Source organism: Typopeltis vanoorti, chromosome 6 (assembly GCF_054136105.1).
Source record: "Typopeltis vanoorti isolate ZY-2024b chromosome 6, IOZ_Tvanoo_1.0, whole genome shotgun sequence".
Lineage (NCBI taxonomy): Eukaryota > Metazoa > Arthropoda > Arachnida > Uropygi > Thelyphonidae > Typopeltis > Typopeltis vanoorti.
In genome coordinates, this window is record NC_143554.1 from 21,829,588 (window position 1) to 21,848,829 (window position 19,242).

The following is a 19,242-nucleotide window of genomic DNA, read 5'->3' on the forward strand; positions in this document are numbered from 1 at the left end:
TCTCCTTTATCAGAGATTACTCCCACTCCACTTGGCACTGTCTTCACTAGCTCATGAAATGGTCCTGAGCTCTGGACTAACCAGACAAAATAATGTGCCAGAAGACAGTGACTGAGTGAGCTAGTGCCAACCTGCAGATGCTACATTTCATATGATCCCACCAATATTCAACGGGATTCAAATCATGAGAATCAGGTGACCAGGAGAGCACATGAAATGCTTGGATGGTGATGTCCATGAGAACAATCACTGTGTTCAACCAACCATGCACAGTCTGGATGCCCAGAAATAGGCTGGGTGGTCATAATGTTTTGCCTTGTGTGCATTGCTTCTACTGATGAATGGTTGTATATAAACCTATAGACATTATACTGTGGATAAACTAAGGGTTTTCTTTTATATAATTTTTTTTTAACATTTATTTTTAAGATAACCTACCAACACAGCTATAAAAGCCAAACGTGGAACTTTTTCAAGCCACTTCAGGCCCTTCAAATAAGCAAGGTGGTAGCCTTACACTGGTAATGAAATTCATTTCTCACTTAAAGAAAATGACAAATATCCATGTCCATAGTGGGATTGGAACCTACAGCCTGTTGGTTGGAGAGCAGATATGCTAATCACTTGGCCAACCAGATTTATATAATGCAGAACAGTTTACACTGTGACAAAAATCTTGTTGGTAGTCTCCTAAGGCAAACAAAGAACTCTTTCATAAATCTTTTGAACATTTAGTAAAAAAAGCAGCCACAATAAACTGTGTAATGAAATAAAATCAGCAACCTGAGATTATGAATTCAGAACAAGATCAAGAGACTACTTCATGAGACTAAATGATTTTATTTTAAAAAAATGTACATTCTAAGAGTTGAATGGAACTGTTATGATATATGCTGTGTATTATGCGTACTCTCATAAAATAATCCTATATGGTAGGCCTGCACAACATACGGCCCGCAATGCTATTTATTTTGACCCGTCTGCCTGATTGAAATTAATTAATAATATGGGAGAATATGAAATTAGACGATTTGAATTTAATTTTTACTAAGACTCTGCATGTTTATGTTCATGCGATTATGTCACAATCATGTTTCTTTCAACTCGACAATAAATTGCATTTGAAGTTATTTCCACTGTCGTATTTAATAACAAATTATTACAATCGCTTCGAGGTTTTGTTAGCACTAGTGTCGCTGTGGGGAAATTCAAAGTTACATCTCCGTGATAACGACTTGATGTCTATGAAAGAGAACGAATCGTATTACACAAAGTTGACCGTGCCTTGACTGGCTTTGGCAGTGTAGTGGTTGATTGTAGCTGGAGCAATACATTACATAACTGTTATCATAACCTGCATTATTGTGAGTTTTTCATCATTAGTTTTTTGTAATTAATATTGTCAATCTCGACACAATGAGCTTAAGTAAAAAGCATAAAATAAATTCAGAACATCGAGCATTTAACCCTGGGTGGACAAACAAATATTTTTTACATTGTTTAAGGACAAAATAGTGTGCATTGTTTGCCAGGAATCTATCGCTGTGCCAAAAAAGTACAATCTGAGATGTCATTTTGAATCGAAACATCCTGACCTTGGCAAGTTGGATGCAAGTGAAAAGCAAATAAAAGCAGCAAAGTTATTGAAAGTGTCCTTAACGGTGAGCAACAAGCCTTTAAAAAAGTGACATCTGCAAATGAAGTTGCCACAAAGAAAAACTTAAAAATATCACAAGAAATAGTTTGCACTGGCTAATAATTTACTGAGGGAGAGTTGATAAAAAAGTGTCTGATGATTGTCGTTTCCCAATTGTGTCCTGATAAGAAAAATAATTTTGAAAATATCAGTTTTTCCTGTATGACTGTTCAAGCGCAGGATGGCTAATATTGCCGAGGATCTTAAAGATAACCTGCAAAAATCGGCTAGTGAATTTGTCTATTATTTGCTTGCTATGGATGAAAGTACTGACATGAAAGATACTTCACAGCTTTTAACATATGTAAGAGACGTTAATAAGAATTTTGAGGTGACAGAGGAGCTTGCTGATTTGTGTTCAATGAAAGGAAGAACAATAGGAAAGGAGATCGCAGAAAATGTAAAGATGTGTGTAACCGAAAAACTATCCTTAAATTTAAAGAATTTAGTAGCAGTTGGTACTGATGGTTCCCCATCTATGTGTGGAAAAGATGTTGGAAAAAAGCTGCAACATTTGTTGAACAGTATGCAAGTAAACCATTGACAAAATTTCACTACCTAATTCAGCAGCAGGTGTTATGTTCAAATGTTTTGCAGTTTGATCATGTGATTCAAGTAGTATTTGCTCTGGTCAACTATATTCTAGCTCGGGGTTTGAAACACAGAATGTTTCAGGCGTTTCTAGAAGAAAATGATGCCGAGTACAGGGATCTACCATATCACACTGATGTACGTTGGTTGAGCCTTGGTACAGTTTTGTCACGCTTTGTTGCTCTAAAAATGAACTAGATGAATTTTTGGAATCTCAAGAAGATATGGAAAAATTCCCAGAAATAATGGATGAAGAATGGAATCAAGATTTATTTTTCTTCTGTGACATTTTGGGTCACTTGAATGATCTTAACCTACAGCTTCAAGGAAAAAATAAGTTTGTTTTTCAGTTAATGTCTCTTATAAAAGGTATTCAAAATGAAATTAAGTTTGTTTGAAAATCAACTTGCTAAGGGGGATATGTCACATTTCTTAACTTGTTGACAGAATATTCCATCAGAATATCATTCAATGGTGGGTGGAAAATATAAGAAGCACATATCACTTCTAAGTGAGGAGTTTCAGAAAAGAATGCCATTGAGTAATGAAGATGAAGTCTGCATAAAAGTGACTGAGGATCCATTTTCTATCGAAACAGGAAATCTACCTGTCGAACTCCAGATGGAAGTTATTGATCACCAGTGTTCTGAAAACTATCGGGTCAAGCATAGGGAGAATACTTTACAAGAGTTTTATTCTATTCTGGATCAGGATAAATTTAAAAGTTTGTTGTATACTGCCTACCAGGTATTTTGTATGTTTGGGAGTACATATACTTGTGAACAAACATTTTCGGTCACGAACTTGAACAAAACCAAACAGCGTTCATCTTTAAGTGATATCAATTTAGAGGCCATATTAAGAACGGCCACTTCCAACATGACACCAAATTAGTAAACTTTGATAAAATAGTGGCAACAAAGAAATGCAATGTGTCACATTGTGACATTCAGTCACTGATATTTCACTGAGAATAAGTGATATTCTCGGTGAAATTATTAGTAAATTTTCTGTTTATGTTTAAGTGGTTTTTATTGAGATATTTTGATTATATCTGTTTGTAAATAATTTTCATTATAATTTTAACTGTAACTCTAAAAATTTAAATATGCATATTAATTAGTATTTAATGTAGACCTACTAACAAATTTACTTAAGTTTAGCTGCAGTGGACTAGTCTAAGATTCAAGGTCCAAAGTGATCTGGCCCTTGGTCAAGTGGTCCAAGTTGGGTTTGGCCCTCAAAGACAATCAAGTTGTGCAGGCCTGCTATATGGTCATTTGGGTTTATAGTGACTGCATCGCCTAATTCATATTTTTATTGTAGTACAGTATGGCTATGAACCTTGCTTACACACACACTGTACAATTACTTAACTCTTTTTTTTTCCCCCCTGTTCTTTATTCTCATGTTTTCTTTAACCTATCAATCTCAATTCAATTTCAATATAAACAGTCCTGAGGAAATGGCTTTTGCATCTACAGCACTAAACCACATGACGAAAGACTGTTCTAACTTCAATTCTAGTAACTTACTACAGAAGCTTTTTCTAAGCCTTTCTTTAACTCATTCCAGAGTTATTTGATCTTCAAACATAAACTTAGGTTAAAAATCCCACAACTCAAGAATTAACATTGCAGATAGCTGACCTCGGGTTACCAAGGCCAGCTATCTGCGATGGGTAAGAACAGATGTTTTCTACTTTCCAGTCTTCAAAAGTCGGTTGGAGTTAAATGGACTCAGTTACTCCTTTTGGAGAATAAAAGGCATTAGAAGATTTATTCATATAAAGCAGAAACACACTTAACTACAATGGCGAAAAACATTTAGGAAGATTATTAACAAAAATTAGGAAAAATAATGGATATTCTTATTTAAATTAGGCTAATGAATCACAGCCTAATTTAAATAAGAATGACTGTCTAATTTCTCAGTTTTGACAGTGACCATACCAAAAACACACCTTGCAACTGTGGTTACAATTTTTTTTTTTTTTTTTTTTTTTTTTTTTTTTTTTTTTTTTTTTTGTGTAGCACAATTTTTTAAACTGCTATTCTGTTCTTTATAATCATTCAGTTGCATTGACAAGTCATGAAACAACAAAAATTTTGTGGTTATATAATTATTCAAGTTTTTTCCATTTTTAATTTTTTATCATAACAGAATGCACATATAGTGTCACCAGGTAGGTGACAAATATAACTCATCAGAATTTCAAAATTTCACAAGTCCTTTATTATGCACAGTTCTTCAGCAGTAGGCAAATGTGACAAAGTTTAACTATGTAGTTTTCTTCCTCCATTTTCAATTTTAGTCAATAAGCTAATATATTTAGACAAATCAATTCTAAAATTTTATAATTAATATGCTACAAAACATTACCACAGAAGAGGTCTGAGTAAGTTTTACAGCTTACCTCTAAATCAAGGGCAATTTCACTCTGCTTTTTCAGGACATTAACAAATTGTTCCAATTCATTTGGCTGATTGATAAGAACTAGTTCTGTTTCCTCTAACTGTTTTGGCATCTGCAATGAATTAAAAATGTACATCAAGTACGGAATTTTTCCTTATAATTATTAATTATCTTAACTGTTAAGTTTATATGGAAATGTCAATTATATTCATAGAAACAAGTGGAAATGATCCTATCCTTCTCATCCGTTCCTTAGAATGGGCTCAACCGGTTGGATACTTCCTTACCTTAGGAAAGGTAATAATTACCTTTTGCCAGTTATCCAGAAATATGCCAACACAGAAAAATTCTGTCATAAAGTTGCAATAGTTGATATTATCAACTATTGCAACTTTATGACAGAACCATAAACATCTGTTGCCATCATCTTGTTGAACCAGACATCAACAAATGTCTGATCCAACAGTAGTTGGGCGACATTAAAGCTAAGCATCTTTCATTATTTCTTTAGTACAGTTTGAAGAAAACAGAATTTGCTTTTTTCAAAATTTCTTATGTTTTGCTTTCAGCAAGGAACTTGGGGAGGGGGGTAAGAAGATGCTGTAGATGCTTTAGCAAAAATTTCCTTAAGCATGTTGTTAATTGCTGTTGAGTTGCCAACTATTATGTCCTAGGATGGAAGGCAAGGCCAGTGGATGGTGTATCTGCCTTTCATTTTCCAGATTTCGTCCCAGACTACTTTACTGTTAGCTGCTCTTGTTCTTTTTGGTTCTATAAACAGATATGTCTTGCTCAGACTCAAGCATGTCTGAGAAACATGCTAGGTTTGTTGGGCTATGTGCAGAAAATACCCAAGTTTTCTTCTAAGCTTCTTTGGATGCTGTGCAATCATCATTCCCCATGGCTCAGGAAAATGGACAAATCGACCAATGTTTTAGGAATTGCAATTGTTGGAGCGTGTATGATACACTACTGCACAAGTCATTATATCATCGATAGGATAGAAGCTGATCACTGCAGAATCAGATTCTGCTAAAAAAAAAAGGATCAATCAGCTGTTCAGTTTTTCACCACAATATCCACGATGGAGAACATGGTTGCCCATGCAGAAAGTGGTTATCAGGGGGAAGTGATCACTCCCAAATAGATTGTCACCAGTTTCCAACTTAAACAGTGGGAAAGAGAAGAGCGAGCAGGAAGTTAAGTTGATGGCAGTGAATGTTTCAGTGAAATGTCACATGAAAGAAGGTGTTGCTCCCTACATGTTATCAAGCACACATTCAACAACTTTTTACTCCTATGTGTGTGAGCACAACCCATATTATGTCCATTTAAATCCCCCATAAATAGTAGGATGGATGGTAACTGCAATATCATGTCATCATGGTCATTCTGAGAAATATCTGCAGCAGGAGGAAGGTAGTGCAGCATACTGTGTTCAAAGGAAGATAACATCAAATTAACTGAATGGTACTCTCATAGCATCCAGCATATCCTTCAAGGGTTCATATCAGTAATATATTATGAAAAACTGGAATCTGGCTTCAATATTAGGTTTACAAAGACAGACAATATTTTTGAAAATATCACTCTGGCAGTATTAATGTATTATCAAACTGCTTTTATGTATGCTATTAATATGATTACCTGAGGTTCAACTGGCTCCACCTGATCATCAGGATGAAAGATATCAATTTCAACCTCATAAGGGTGGCTATATCTGAAAAAGAAAGTAAAAGATATCTTAACTTTCTAACTACAATAACAAACTATAGATAATTTTATAGAAAGGTTTATCTTAAAAGAAACAGGAAAAAAAAAGTTATAAGAACAAAAAAATCAATGCACTGGAGCAATGACATTCACTACTCTGTAGAGGAAGTTCTGATCTTAAAGAATGCAATTTGATGTGGCAATGCTAAAATATTAGTTTCTAGTATCAAATTCCCGAGATCACCCCCACATAAAGTTTACACAATAACTTCCCATTGACAGTTTTCTGAGTTGCTTAAGGGTCAAAACTGGGAGGATACATCCATATCACCTTTAAGGAATGTGGAGAATCAACTGGGGTTTCTGACCTAATGTCCAATCCTCACCTTCATATTGTATTTCCTTTTATAAAATATGGATTTGCAATTTGGAGTAGAAAAAGGCACTCAACTTCAAACATGAAAATCTACTTCTTGATTATAAGGCAATTTCAAGTAGTTATGTAGGCAAACATCAAAACTCAAAAATGGACTGAAACTTAGGTGTAACAGGTCCCATAGAAGGCTCTTCTAAGGAAGCAGTGGAAAAATTTTGAATTATTAGAGAAGGCAGCTGAAAAATAAAGTGATCTTTATTGGAGATCTAAACAGCAGAATAGGAAATGAATCTGATCAGACAAAAACATATTGGGAAAATCTGGAGAAACAATAAAGTATCTGCTAGATTTCTGCTAAGGATACGGGCTAGTCATCACTAACACCATCCCAACATAAAAATGTGCACAAATTCATATGGAGAGAAAAGAAAACACCCAAGAAATAAGAAAGCCTCACTGACTGCAATTTTTGATAGTGATATCTTCATGCTTGTTTGTGATACAAGAGTATACAGAGAATTTGAAATAGGAAGTGATCATCGCTTTGTTTAAAAGTAGGATAAAAATGGATATCACACTGAAAAGAACAAGAGCAGCTTTTACATGTAAATTGTAGACTCAACTACACAAACTTATTCAGGAAAAAATGAAACAGTTCAAAAGCAAGAAGAAAACCTTGGTGCCTGAGTGGCAAACTCTAAAGAACACATTATTCAGCTCGGGAGGCAAGTCATCCTGCAAATCCAGAAAGTCATCCAGATGAAGTCCTGGAAAAGATGAAAGCATACCAAAAGTTCCTAAATTAGCAACAGATGCCTTAAAGGAATACAGAAAAATTTAAGTACTGAAGTCTTCCCATTAGCAATGTTCTCATGGGAAGACTTCAGTAAGAATATAGAATATGAATATCAGGAAGATGACAAAATGTTCTGGAGGCTATTGAAAACTTAGAAATGGGAGAAAGAGTACCGTAAGAGGAATCGAAGATGATCAAGATACCATGAAAACAGAAGAATATTCTAGATGTTTTGAGTAATTACTTTCAAACACTGTTAAATGAAACAAGCAGTAACAGAAAACAGTAGTAGTAGAAAATATTCAAGAAGAAAACCAACCAAAGAAGTACATACCAATACTTGAGGTTAAAAAGCTATCAAAAACCTGAAATGTGGAAAGATAGCTGAACACAGTGAAAGATAGTGGATATTTGACCAGAAATGCTAAAATATACAGGTATAAAAGTTTTGCAGTAGCTACACTGTATAATTCAAAGAGCCTGGTTGGAAGGTCGAATTCCAGATGATTGGACGAAAGCTCTCATAGTTCCCATTTATAAATATAAAGGAATAAAACTGCATGTGAGAATTACAGAAGAATTTCTCTATTAAGATTTATGTAAGCATACATGATAAGAGATTAAGAAAAATTGTAGAAAAAAAAATTGGAGCAGAAGTTGTGTTTAGGCTAAATTCTTAGTCGAACGGATAAGGGTAGCTAGTTTCAGGTGAGGTTTAGAAGATGTGCAAAGAGTATATTTCCTTTAGGACCTAGCACAACTTCTGCATAGCTTTTAAGGCCCAAATGAAACTAGCTACCCTTAACCATTCCACTAAGAACCAGCTCCCTCCTCTCTCAGTTCCTGGTGTATATAAAGTTTCCTGTTCCTACAAGTTGGTGTCTATACTTTGAACAGACAGGTAGATCAGCTACAATCTGCATAGATGAACACAAACAATACATCTGCAATCACAACTATCGTCAGTCTGGTCTTGTGGACCATGCATTGGATACTACCCAGAGGATCAACTGGGAAAAAACCACCATGCTCTGTCACAGGAAATTTAGAAAAGAAAGACTCATCAGTCTAACAGATAAGCTTAGGGGCTGAAGATATTCATGACTACTTATTTTTAATGCATTGGATACTACTCAGAGGATCAACTGAAAAAAAACCACCATGCTCTGTCACAGGAAATTTAGAAAAGAAAGACTCATCAGTCTAACAGAGAAGCTTAGTGGCTGAAGATTATTCTTGACTAATCATCTTTAATGGTACTAACAACATCAAACAAATTATTTTATAAAAGATGTTCTATTAACTTGCTTGTATTTTGCTTAATTTCAAATCAGTATTCACAGCATGTATATATAACAGTAAGTAAATGAAACTGTAATAGACAAAAGACCTCAGGTCCTAATGTCGGAAAAAAAAAAAAAATGACAGCTATGTGGGAGTTGCTCTTAAGATAACAGTCTCCCAAATTTTTGGCAAATTAATGGAACCATATTTGTTCAGATTAGGAGAATTCTTCATAGCCATGGCTGATTCAAAAAATCTTTTGGATCTGTAATGACTTCTAAATAGCACATTAATTTTTTTTCCATTTAATTATGTGTGAAGGGGGTGTCTGCAGTGTAGTCACTCTTTGGACACCTGTTCACACAGGATTAGATGGAAGAAAACTAGTGTGCTATTTAGAAGTCGTTACAGATCCAAAAGATTATTTTGGATCTGTAAAATATGGTTGTCAATTAATTTGCCAAAAATTTGGGAGATTGTTATCTTAGGAGCAAATCCCACATAGTTGTATAATTTTTTTTATTACAACATTTGTTTGGTGTTGTTAATACTGTTAAAAATAAGTCATGGAAAATGAATGGTTTTTAGAATTTGAAGCTGCTCTCAGAAATCAGATTACATGTACAAAAACCTTGCCAAAAAAATATGGGAAAAACATTAATTCTCAGATGAAGTCCCAATTTACAACCAAGGCCTCCTACAGTTGTCAACAGAGGGTTACCCTCAGATAGGGCTCTAGGGTAATACCCACGTGTTTCATTTACTATTGTGTTGCCTTTGTGTGGGTGTTATTACAAGTAGTTTGTATCTCCTGAGGATCGATGTGAACTGAGAAAAAATATCGGAAGAATGAAATGTTAGAGCTAATAAAATTATAAGCCCTAACAAAGAATATATCATTATGAAAGAAACTAATCATGAAATACTGAGTGGACTATCATTAATATTCTGAAATTCCTTGATAGTACATAAGAAAATGAAATGATATTTTCAAAATGTTTATAATATAAAATTTTCTCTTGTCCACAGAACAGAAATATTTTATTCTCACAAGAACCACATGAGAGATCGAGAAAAAAATGAACATTGCAGTGAATATTCAATCAACCTCACTCTTAAGAAAATTTATTTCTTTAAAAGATTACATAACAGATATAAGTTTACAAATTAATATGACATTTATTAATGATGCAGTCAGATTATAGCTTAATTTATATACAAATAAGAAACATTACAAAACCAATTTAAAACTTGAAACAAAAAAGTTTACATTATTTTATTATTATTTTTTTTTTTACTTTTTTACATAACATACTACTACTTCTACATATTGATAAATAGAGAGCTACAGATCTAATACAATTATCTTCATATAGCTACTAGATGACATTATCCTCAATTGCATATACTTACTGCTCCCCTTCATCAGTCTTTTCCAAAAGAATTGCAAGTGGCTTAAAAGAATTTGGTTTGTCTTTAATGAGAGGAACAAAGGGCTCATAGCTATTATCGATCTTTTCTTTGAATTTCTGCTGAGGTCGTAATATGTTCTTTGCTGCTAAGAGCCGATAAGATACTGTATCTTTTTGAGAACTGTTAAATGTCTGTAAAAAACATTATACTTAATACAGAACTCAAGTACTGACAGATTATTAATTAAAAAAAAATAATCAAATCAAATTTACCAGAGGATACCTGATAATTCAATAAAATCCCAAGTGATAAGGAAACCATATTCAGTTTTTATCCGATATTTTTAAATGCAAAGTAATTACAATAATTTTGTTTATAATAGTCTGGTGAACAATTGTCATTTTTCAGATGCATACCTCCAGGAGAGAACAAGATACTGACAGTCTAACAATTTACTAGTTTTCCATTAGCAATTTTCTTCCATCAAAATTTGCTTCAGTACTGGTCAGAGATATGGCATGTTAACAAATGTTGTCTTTCACAAGCTGTGTTTTGATACATATCCATGATGAGTAATGTGCTGCCACATGCTGTTGTTATCAGCTGCTGCAACAAAACAATCACTCATTTCCAAAGAGTAGAGTTTATCAACCTTTCTAAGCCCAAGTACCAGTAAAATGCCTAAAATAATTCTACGGACCAAGTTACGTAATTTTTTTTTAAAAAACCTATGTGGGGATTACCAGCATTTGGGAAAAACTGTGCCATTTATAACATAATAAATCTAAAAGCATGTTTTGAATACATATGGAAACAATAAAGTTGAAAGTAAACGATTAAAAGTGTATCATCATTGAACAAAGTTTTAATTTTTATTAAACAAAGAAATAATATGATAAAATTATGTTACTACTTACTTTTAGTGAGACTCGGTCCTTGCAGAGTTGCTGGATAGCTGGCTCAACACTGGTCAACTTCAGTCGAAGACCGGCACACACACACTAAGATGATTTCTATATTTTATTTTTATTTGAAGGAGTGATGAAAATCCTTTCTCACAAAGATAGGTTGTAGAAAACTACATGACGGATTTCAATACTTCTTCAGATAATTCGGGAAATTCACTTCTCAATGAAGGCGAGATCCAGAATCGAGCCAAACCAAGATCATGGAATTGCATTTTAAGCCCACTGTCACTTGAAAGCTCAATTAACTCTTCCTTTTTCGATAACGAAAGGTCATTCTCGTGACTGCAAGCCTGAAACGGATCGTGAACCCATAGAAATTTCTTATAAAAGTTATCTGGAAAATATGTTTCAAAATTCTGTTCAAGAGTTCACAAACCCTTTCCAGAAACTCAGAATCAACAAAAACATAATTTTCCACTAAAAAGGCTCCAATGTTGGAAAAGGTGCAAACTGTCTTCTACATAACTAATCCATAAAACCAGTTTTTTCTCGAATGCCTTTATTTTGTCATAGGCATGAATAATGGTTAAAGAATTTCCCTGAAGGGAGAGATTTAGTTCACTTATTTTCGAAAAAATGTCTGAAATAGGATAGTGTTGATAACCATGCTTCGTCAACATGGAGTGATGCAAAATCAGAATTAAGTTCATTTACAAACAATAAAACTTTGTGCTTTAATTGAAATAACCTTGTTAGTACTTTGTCCTTGGAAAGCCAGCAAATTTCAGAATGAAGCAAAAGTTGTATATATTCACTGTCCATTTCATCGTAGAGTTGAAAATAACCCGTTATTTAGCAGTCTAGCCTTAATAAAATTAACTAGCTTTACAGCGTTGTATAGCATAGTTTTATTCTGGTGGCATTCCTTATAACAAAAATTTTCATCAGCCGATATCCTATAACACCCATTCAAAAGTTAATAGACCGCTATCATATCACCCCTCTTTCTCCTATTAATCAGAGTCTGTAATTCACATACTCACAATGCCTCATAATCTAAATTCCGTAATCCGGATATGATCTTTGTAACTCTTCTCTGCACCCTTTCCACAGCTTCTTTATCTCCTTGGAACCAGAGAGAGACCAAATCTGCATACAATCATCCAGGTGTGGTCTTATCAAAGCCTTATAAAGAGGCAAAACGACTTCCTTATCCTTACATGTCAAGGTTTGCTTCAACATCTCAATTATCCTCAGAGTCGTATTTACAACTTTTGCTATGTGACTTTTGAATTTCAAATTCCAATCCACCAATAGGCCAAGATCCATTGCCTCCTCAGTTCCTTGTAGCATAACCCTGCTAATACAATATGTTGCTGGAAATCTATCATGCCAAAGTGCATAACTTTCCACTTGCTAACATTAAACTGACAGCCATTTTCGTTTGCCCAAATTTGCAGTCTATTCATATAATTTTGCTGAATATCAGTAGCATCATTGATTGCCTTGTCTATCTTCGCATCATCAGCAAACAACTGCACATGTGATGTTAGACTCTGTCTGATGTCATTAATGTATTGAGTGAACAATAATGGCCCAGGGACTGAACCTCGAAGCACACCACTGGTCACCTTAAATCTGACGGATTCACATCAACTGTATACCACTTTTATATATCTGTCTGTCAACCATTCCCGATCCAAGTCAAGAGTTTATATTCCAATCCCAGTTTATGCAACAGACTTTCGTGTGGTATCCTATCAAATGCCTTAAGAAAATCCAACAATATCACAGTGTATCCATTTCCTTTATCCAACTCGGCCGTAACGTTGTTATAAAATATGAACAAATTGCTAAAACATGACCTTCCTTTAGTAAACCCATGCTGCTCCTTGCAGAGTATAGCTTGTACATCTATCCATTTCTGTATGCAAATTCTTACCAACTTTTCTAAAATCTTCACTACAAAACCAGAGATACTGATAGGTCATTAGACATCAGTTTTTGCACCACTCTTGTACAATGAAACTATCATACATCCCTTCCATTCCTGCAGTATGGTTTCTGAGCTGAGAACTCAAGTTATACAAATACGTGAAAGCCCTAACTAATTCAGATGAACGTTCCTTCTGATATTCCATCTGTCCCTATTGACAAATTCTTATTTTATATAAAAATATATTTAAAAAAAAAAAAAAAAAACACCCATGAACGTGACTAGCAGTAATCAGTGGTATGGCAATAATGCTGAACAACATTAAGTTAAAAAAAAAAAAAGATCAACTACTGTAGACAATTTTTTTACTTGGTTATAAAGTAAATTATACTTGGCAAGAAATTATATTCTTGTTTAATCTTTTATTCTAGTGCAAGCAGAGTTTGCATGAAGCATCTTAATGACTAGGTTATTCGTATATGGAGGTCGCAGACTTAAATTAACAAAGTATCCTCAATAATGCAAATCGCTACTTTTGGATATGGACACTATTTACCATTAATTGTCTGGACACTAGCAATTTACAACTGATACCAGCAGGTGAACCCTAATATTGGTTATGTCCACCTTTGGCTCTGATCACCTCCTGCACCCTTTGAGGGAGACTTTCCACAAATGTGCAGCAGATATCAGGTGGAATTTGTCTCCATTACCCCTATCAAAGCAGCACTAAGTTCAGCAATGTGCTGCTCTGAACCTCAATCGCTGTTTCAATTCATCCCACAGGTGTTCGATGGGATTGAAGTCAGGACTCTTCACAGGCTAGGGCAGTCGTTTAACACCCATCTCATCATACCATTCCATAACAGCTACATTGTAACATGGAGCATTGTTGTCTTGATAGTAACACGAGTCCATTCCACAAAAACTCCAGAGTTTAGGCAACACCTGATCATCTAGAATATCAAGGTACTGAGCTGTCTTCATGGAACCATGGACAATGACCAGTGGTCGCACTCCAAATCAGCTGAATGCAGCCTACACCATTACTCCTCCACCACCAACTTTACTGTGGTAATGTGTTCACCAGGCTGCCTCCACACCCTACCATCAGACTGGGAACAGGTAAACCTTGATTCTTTGCTCCAGACCTAAATGGAGTTCTTTTCATACAGTATTAGTGCTCACCATAGGTGTTACTGGAACTCATCACAGACGGTCTGTGCCAATTGTAGCTGGTTTTTGCGTGCCACCCGTTTTGACACCCTCCTGTCCCTGTTAGTCATTTATGGTGGATGCCATGGGCATTTTCCTACAATAATGATGCCAGAATGTCTATTTGTTGATCACATTACCAACCATTGATTTTGGATGCTCCAGTTGAGCAGCAATGGCATGTATGGACATGCCACCAATGTGACAGCACTCGATGACACCTCTCTAAGTCACTGAGTTCACGTCATGTTGCCATACCACTGTATTTAATTGCTATGATGAAATACTGCTTCCTACCATCTGTATACCAGTTTAATGTTAACAAACCTGGAATGTTCCATAACTTCAAATAACAGGGGTATCCAGACAATTATTGGTAAATAGTCTGGATACCCCCCCCTCTGTTATTTGGAATAGTGCAAATTGTTATAAATTATGGGAAAGGTCACTATTTAAACCTGTTTTACCTTTATTGATGTCTCATCAGTGGAAGCCAGACACAGAAAGATTGAGGCTAATGATGTGAAGTCAACAGTCTGTATACAAGTAGCCTAGTTGAGAAGATACTTCATGCACAAACCTTGTTTGCATATACTTGAATAAAGGATTGAACATGAATATTATTTCTTGGTAAATATAATTTACTGTGTTAACCAAATGAAAAAAAAAAAAAACTTGTGACACATATTCTTCCTCAGTTTGGCTCCCACTGATAAGATCTCCAAAAGGTAAGGATTGTTTTGGGTAGTGACTAAAGTATTATGGGATAGCAAGTAATTAATGCAAAGGTGATATCATTGAGATCAAAACTTTCCTATGCCAAAGGACTACAAAATTCTTTGCAAATGCAGCCATCTGCCCTAATTCATAATCAGCCAAGCAGTAGACTACGGTGAGGATGACCCTACAAAACATAAACATCCCCAAATCATATTTAACAGGCAAGTTTTTTTTTTTTTTTTTTTTAAAAAACTCACGTGAGAAGCCATACACAGGTGAGCCAAAGGCTCAGTAATATCTCAAGTCCCTTGTGATCTACAAACTAATATCTTGTAACAAGAATTAAAAAAAAAAAACTGCACCAAACAAGTTCGTATTTTTTTATTCTGCATTTTTTTTTATATCCTACTACCATTACCTGCAATAGGTGAGCCAAGTACTCAATAATCATTCCTAATACAATAATTTCTTTGCAGAATTGACAAGGAGATAAGAGACCACAGGTCCAATCAACTTAAACATGCCAAAACAGTTATCAGTTAATCAAACATCTTCTCTAACTGATGATACCTCAGAAGTTAACAATACAGATTCAGTTTATTTTTTCTTTTGCTCTTTATTTTGATATATTTATTTTTTATTTTGCTAGTGGTGGCTCCTTCCCCTCCCAGTAGCATAGGATTATTTAAGTAAGCTGGTAGTGCAGTTAATATTTGCATTATGGGATTTCTTTTGGCCACATCATGACCATAATTTTACAGTACCTCCGATACAGCATTTACTGGTGTTGCAGAAATGCCTCAATATCACAGGTTTATTTAACTTTCAGTTATAGGTGTGAAAAGCTTTTCTTATAACTGAATGCAGAATTTAGTATTAATTCCTCCAGGTGTGTGTGAACTCTAGAAATCGAAATTCCAGGATGTCATCATCACCGTCATCAAATTCCTGCCATGCACCCTCAAGGGGTGTACAGGATATGACAGTACTACATGAAAAAATTACATCATTACTAACTTCCTATCTACAATTTTCCTCCAAATCAGTCTGTTACTTGTCAAGACTCCAACATTATCAGATCTTATATTTCTATCGTCTAAGGCACTTTGTACCGTATCAATCCACCTATATCTTGGTCTTCCTCTGGGTCGTTTTCCTGCCAACCTGGCAGAGAACACTTGTTTTGCTAATCTTTCCTCTCCCATTCTATTTAAGTGACCATACCATCTGAGATTAGCTCTGCTAACGCATTCCTGGATGCTGACAATGTCAAGTTCTTTCCTAATATCCTCATTTTTAATATGATATTGCCATTGATGCCATCTGTTCACGCCTCTAATCTTTCTCAGGCCTCTCATATCTGCGGTCTCTAGTCTTTGGTCAAGTGTTTTACTTCTGACCCAGCTCTCAGATCCATAAGTTAAAATTGGTTTGAACACAGTCATGTATACAGCTAATTTAGTGTTCCGACTAATTTCTTTCTTATTCCATATGAATTTATTCAATTGACTTCCCACGATACCAGCTTTCCTGATTCTGTTGTCTATTTCTATATTTAGTTTACCATCTTCAGTAAAAATTGTGCCTAAGTAGCTGAAATGTTTTACTTGTTCCACAGGTTCTCCATTCACAACACAGTTGACATTTTCAATGATTCTGCCTATTTTCATTGTCATTGTCTTTTTATTGCTGACCTTCATACCATATCTATTACAACAGCTATTCAATTTAGTCAGAGAATCTTGCAGACTTGTAGCGGATTTATTTAGAAGTATAACATCATCCGCATAAAGCAAAGAGCTGACATTAACATCTCCAATTTTGATATCATGTTTAATACCGCTTTCCTTCATAATGTGATAAATACAGATAATGAATAACAGAGGGGATAATGTACATCCTTGTCTCACACCAGATTTAACATTAAACCATCTTCCTGTACTTCCTTCAATTCTAACTGCTTACTCACAACTCAAATAAAGACTAAGTATTGCTTGATATAATGCCCCATTGACACCATATAACTGCAGCGTATTGAATAGCTTCTCTCTTGGCACCTTGTCATATGCCTTTTCCAAATCGACAAAACTTAAATACAGATCTTTGTTATATTCCCATGCTTTCTCGACTATTTGTCGTAAAGTGAAGATGTGATCCTGACAGCCTCTATTTGGCCTGAATCCAGCTTGTTCTTCACCAAGCTTTTCTTCCACAATTCTTCTCAACCGTTTCTCAAGTATACTTGCATAGATCTTGCCAGGAACACTCAGTAGGGAAATACCTCTGTAATTCTCACATTCAGTTTTATTTCCCTTTTTATATATGGGTACTACGAGAGCTCTACTCCAATCATCGGGAATTCGTCCCTCTGTCCAGGCTTTCTGAACTATGCAGTGCAGCCACTGTAAGACTCTTATACCACCATACTTCAGCATTTCTGGTCGAATATCATCTACTCCTGCTGCCTTTCCACATTTCAAGCATTTGATGGCTTTTTCTACTTCAAGTATGGATACGTATTCCTGACTGCATGCCTGGTCAGTGTTTTTTTATCACCGTGCTGTCATCACTGCTTGTTTCATTTAGCAGTTTTTCAACGTAATTACTCCATACTTCAAGGATATCTTTTTCTCCTGTTTTCATTTCACCTTTATCATCTCTAATTCCTTTTACAGCACTCTTTCCTCCATTCCTAAGCTTCTTCAACAACCTCCAGAATATTTTGCCACCTTCTTGATATTTATTTTCTATATTCTTGCCAAAGTCCTCCCATGACTTTTGTTTAACTAATTTTACACACTGTTTAGCTTTCTTACATTTGTCTCTGTATTCTGTAAGAGTAAAAGCTGACTTATTTGCCAGGAACTTTTGATATGCTTTCTTTTTTTCCTTCACTGCCTCTTTAACTTCCTGTGTCCACCAGGGAGTTCTGATTTTTTTATCCTTGCACACAACCTCACCACATGCCTCTCTGGCAGAAAGAGTTTGCCACTGAATCTCCAAGGTTTGATTCCTGTTCTCAAACTTTTTCATTTTTTCTTCAATAATCTTTGTGTGTTTTAGTCTACAGCTCACATCTGAGAGCTGCTCAACTTTTATTCGCTTTAAAACTTTCTTACATGTTATTCTTTTCAATATGAAATTCAATTTTATCCTGCTCAAGACTAAATAGTGATCACTTCCAATTTCAAATCCTCTGTACACTCTGGTGTCCTGCACCAGGGATAAAACATCACTATCAACAATAACATAGTCAATGAGACTTTTCTTATTCCTAGCCTCTTCTCTCCATGTGAATTTGTGCACATTTTTATGTTGGAACATGGTGTTAGTAATAACCAGTCCATGTCCTGAGCAGAAATCCAACAGATATTTGCCATTATTATTAGCTTTGCTCTTTTCTCCAAAATTTCCCAAAATATTTTTGTATGTCTCACAATCATTTCCTACTCTACTATTTAGATCCCCAACAAGGCCCAACTTTTCTTTGTGAAGAGGCAAAACTGGTGAGATTTTAAAAGATATCAGGGATTAGAAAGATTTATTCGTGTGGAGAAGGTTATTTAATTGCAGTTAAAGATGTTGAAACCATGAATAAACTATTATAGGGCTTTATATCTTATCCAGACATTCTCAAAATTGGATAAAGTCAGTAACTAAGAGAGGCTCAAATGAGCATCCTAACCACTTTTGTAGGGTCACCTTCACAATGGACATGAAGATGCCTACCAAATTTTATCAACAGTGGCATAACGTGAGTTATGGTGAACTATCTAGGGGTATACAGAGACAGTACCCATGTTGCAGTTCACTTAGGTGGTAACTGTCACAAGGCTAAATGTTTTAATTGTGTACAGATCAGCATATTGCCAATCAGTGTCCCAAAAGCTTTGCTGAAAATGTAACAGTTCTGAACATCACATTACTGCCTGTCCCTTTAAAATTTCTAAGGGGACAGGCTATTATACCACCTTAGAACTTCCAACATATATACTGTTCTAGGTTCTACCAGTGCCCCACCCGACTCTTTTAGCAAAAGTGGGGGGGAACACTGGTGGAGATTATTAGGACAGCATATATGTTGGAGGGAAATAAAGAAGAGTTCCCAAATTTTCCAATTTAGTCTAGCAAAGAGGGTAATTTCAAACAAACTATAATTGGTAAAATCACAAAAAAGTG

At 35.1% G+C, this 19,242-nt stretch overlaps 1 protein-coding gene across 1 annotated transcript in view; it reads right to left on the reverse strand.

The window, feature by feature from the left end:
• The window catches only part of Rrp6 (exosome component Rrp6), a 251,754-nt gene that overhangs the window by 183,436 nt on the left and 49,076 nt on the right, over positions 1-19,242 (reverse strand). The window contains exons 5-7 of the mRNA XM_090393930.1: positions 10,285-10,475; positions 6,350-6,422; positions 4,704-4,814 (exon numbers count right to left, since the gene is read on the reverse strand). Coding sequence (XP_090250056.1) covers positions 4,704-4,814; positions 6,350-6,422; positions 10,285-10,475 — 375 coding nt within the window. The remainder of the gene's footprint in view (positions 1-4,703; positions 4,815-6,349; positions 6,423-10,284; positions 10,476-19,242) is intronic.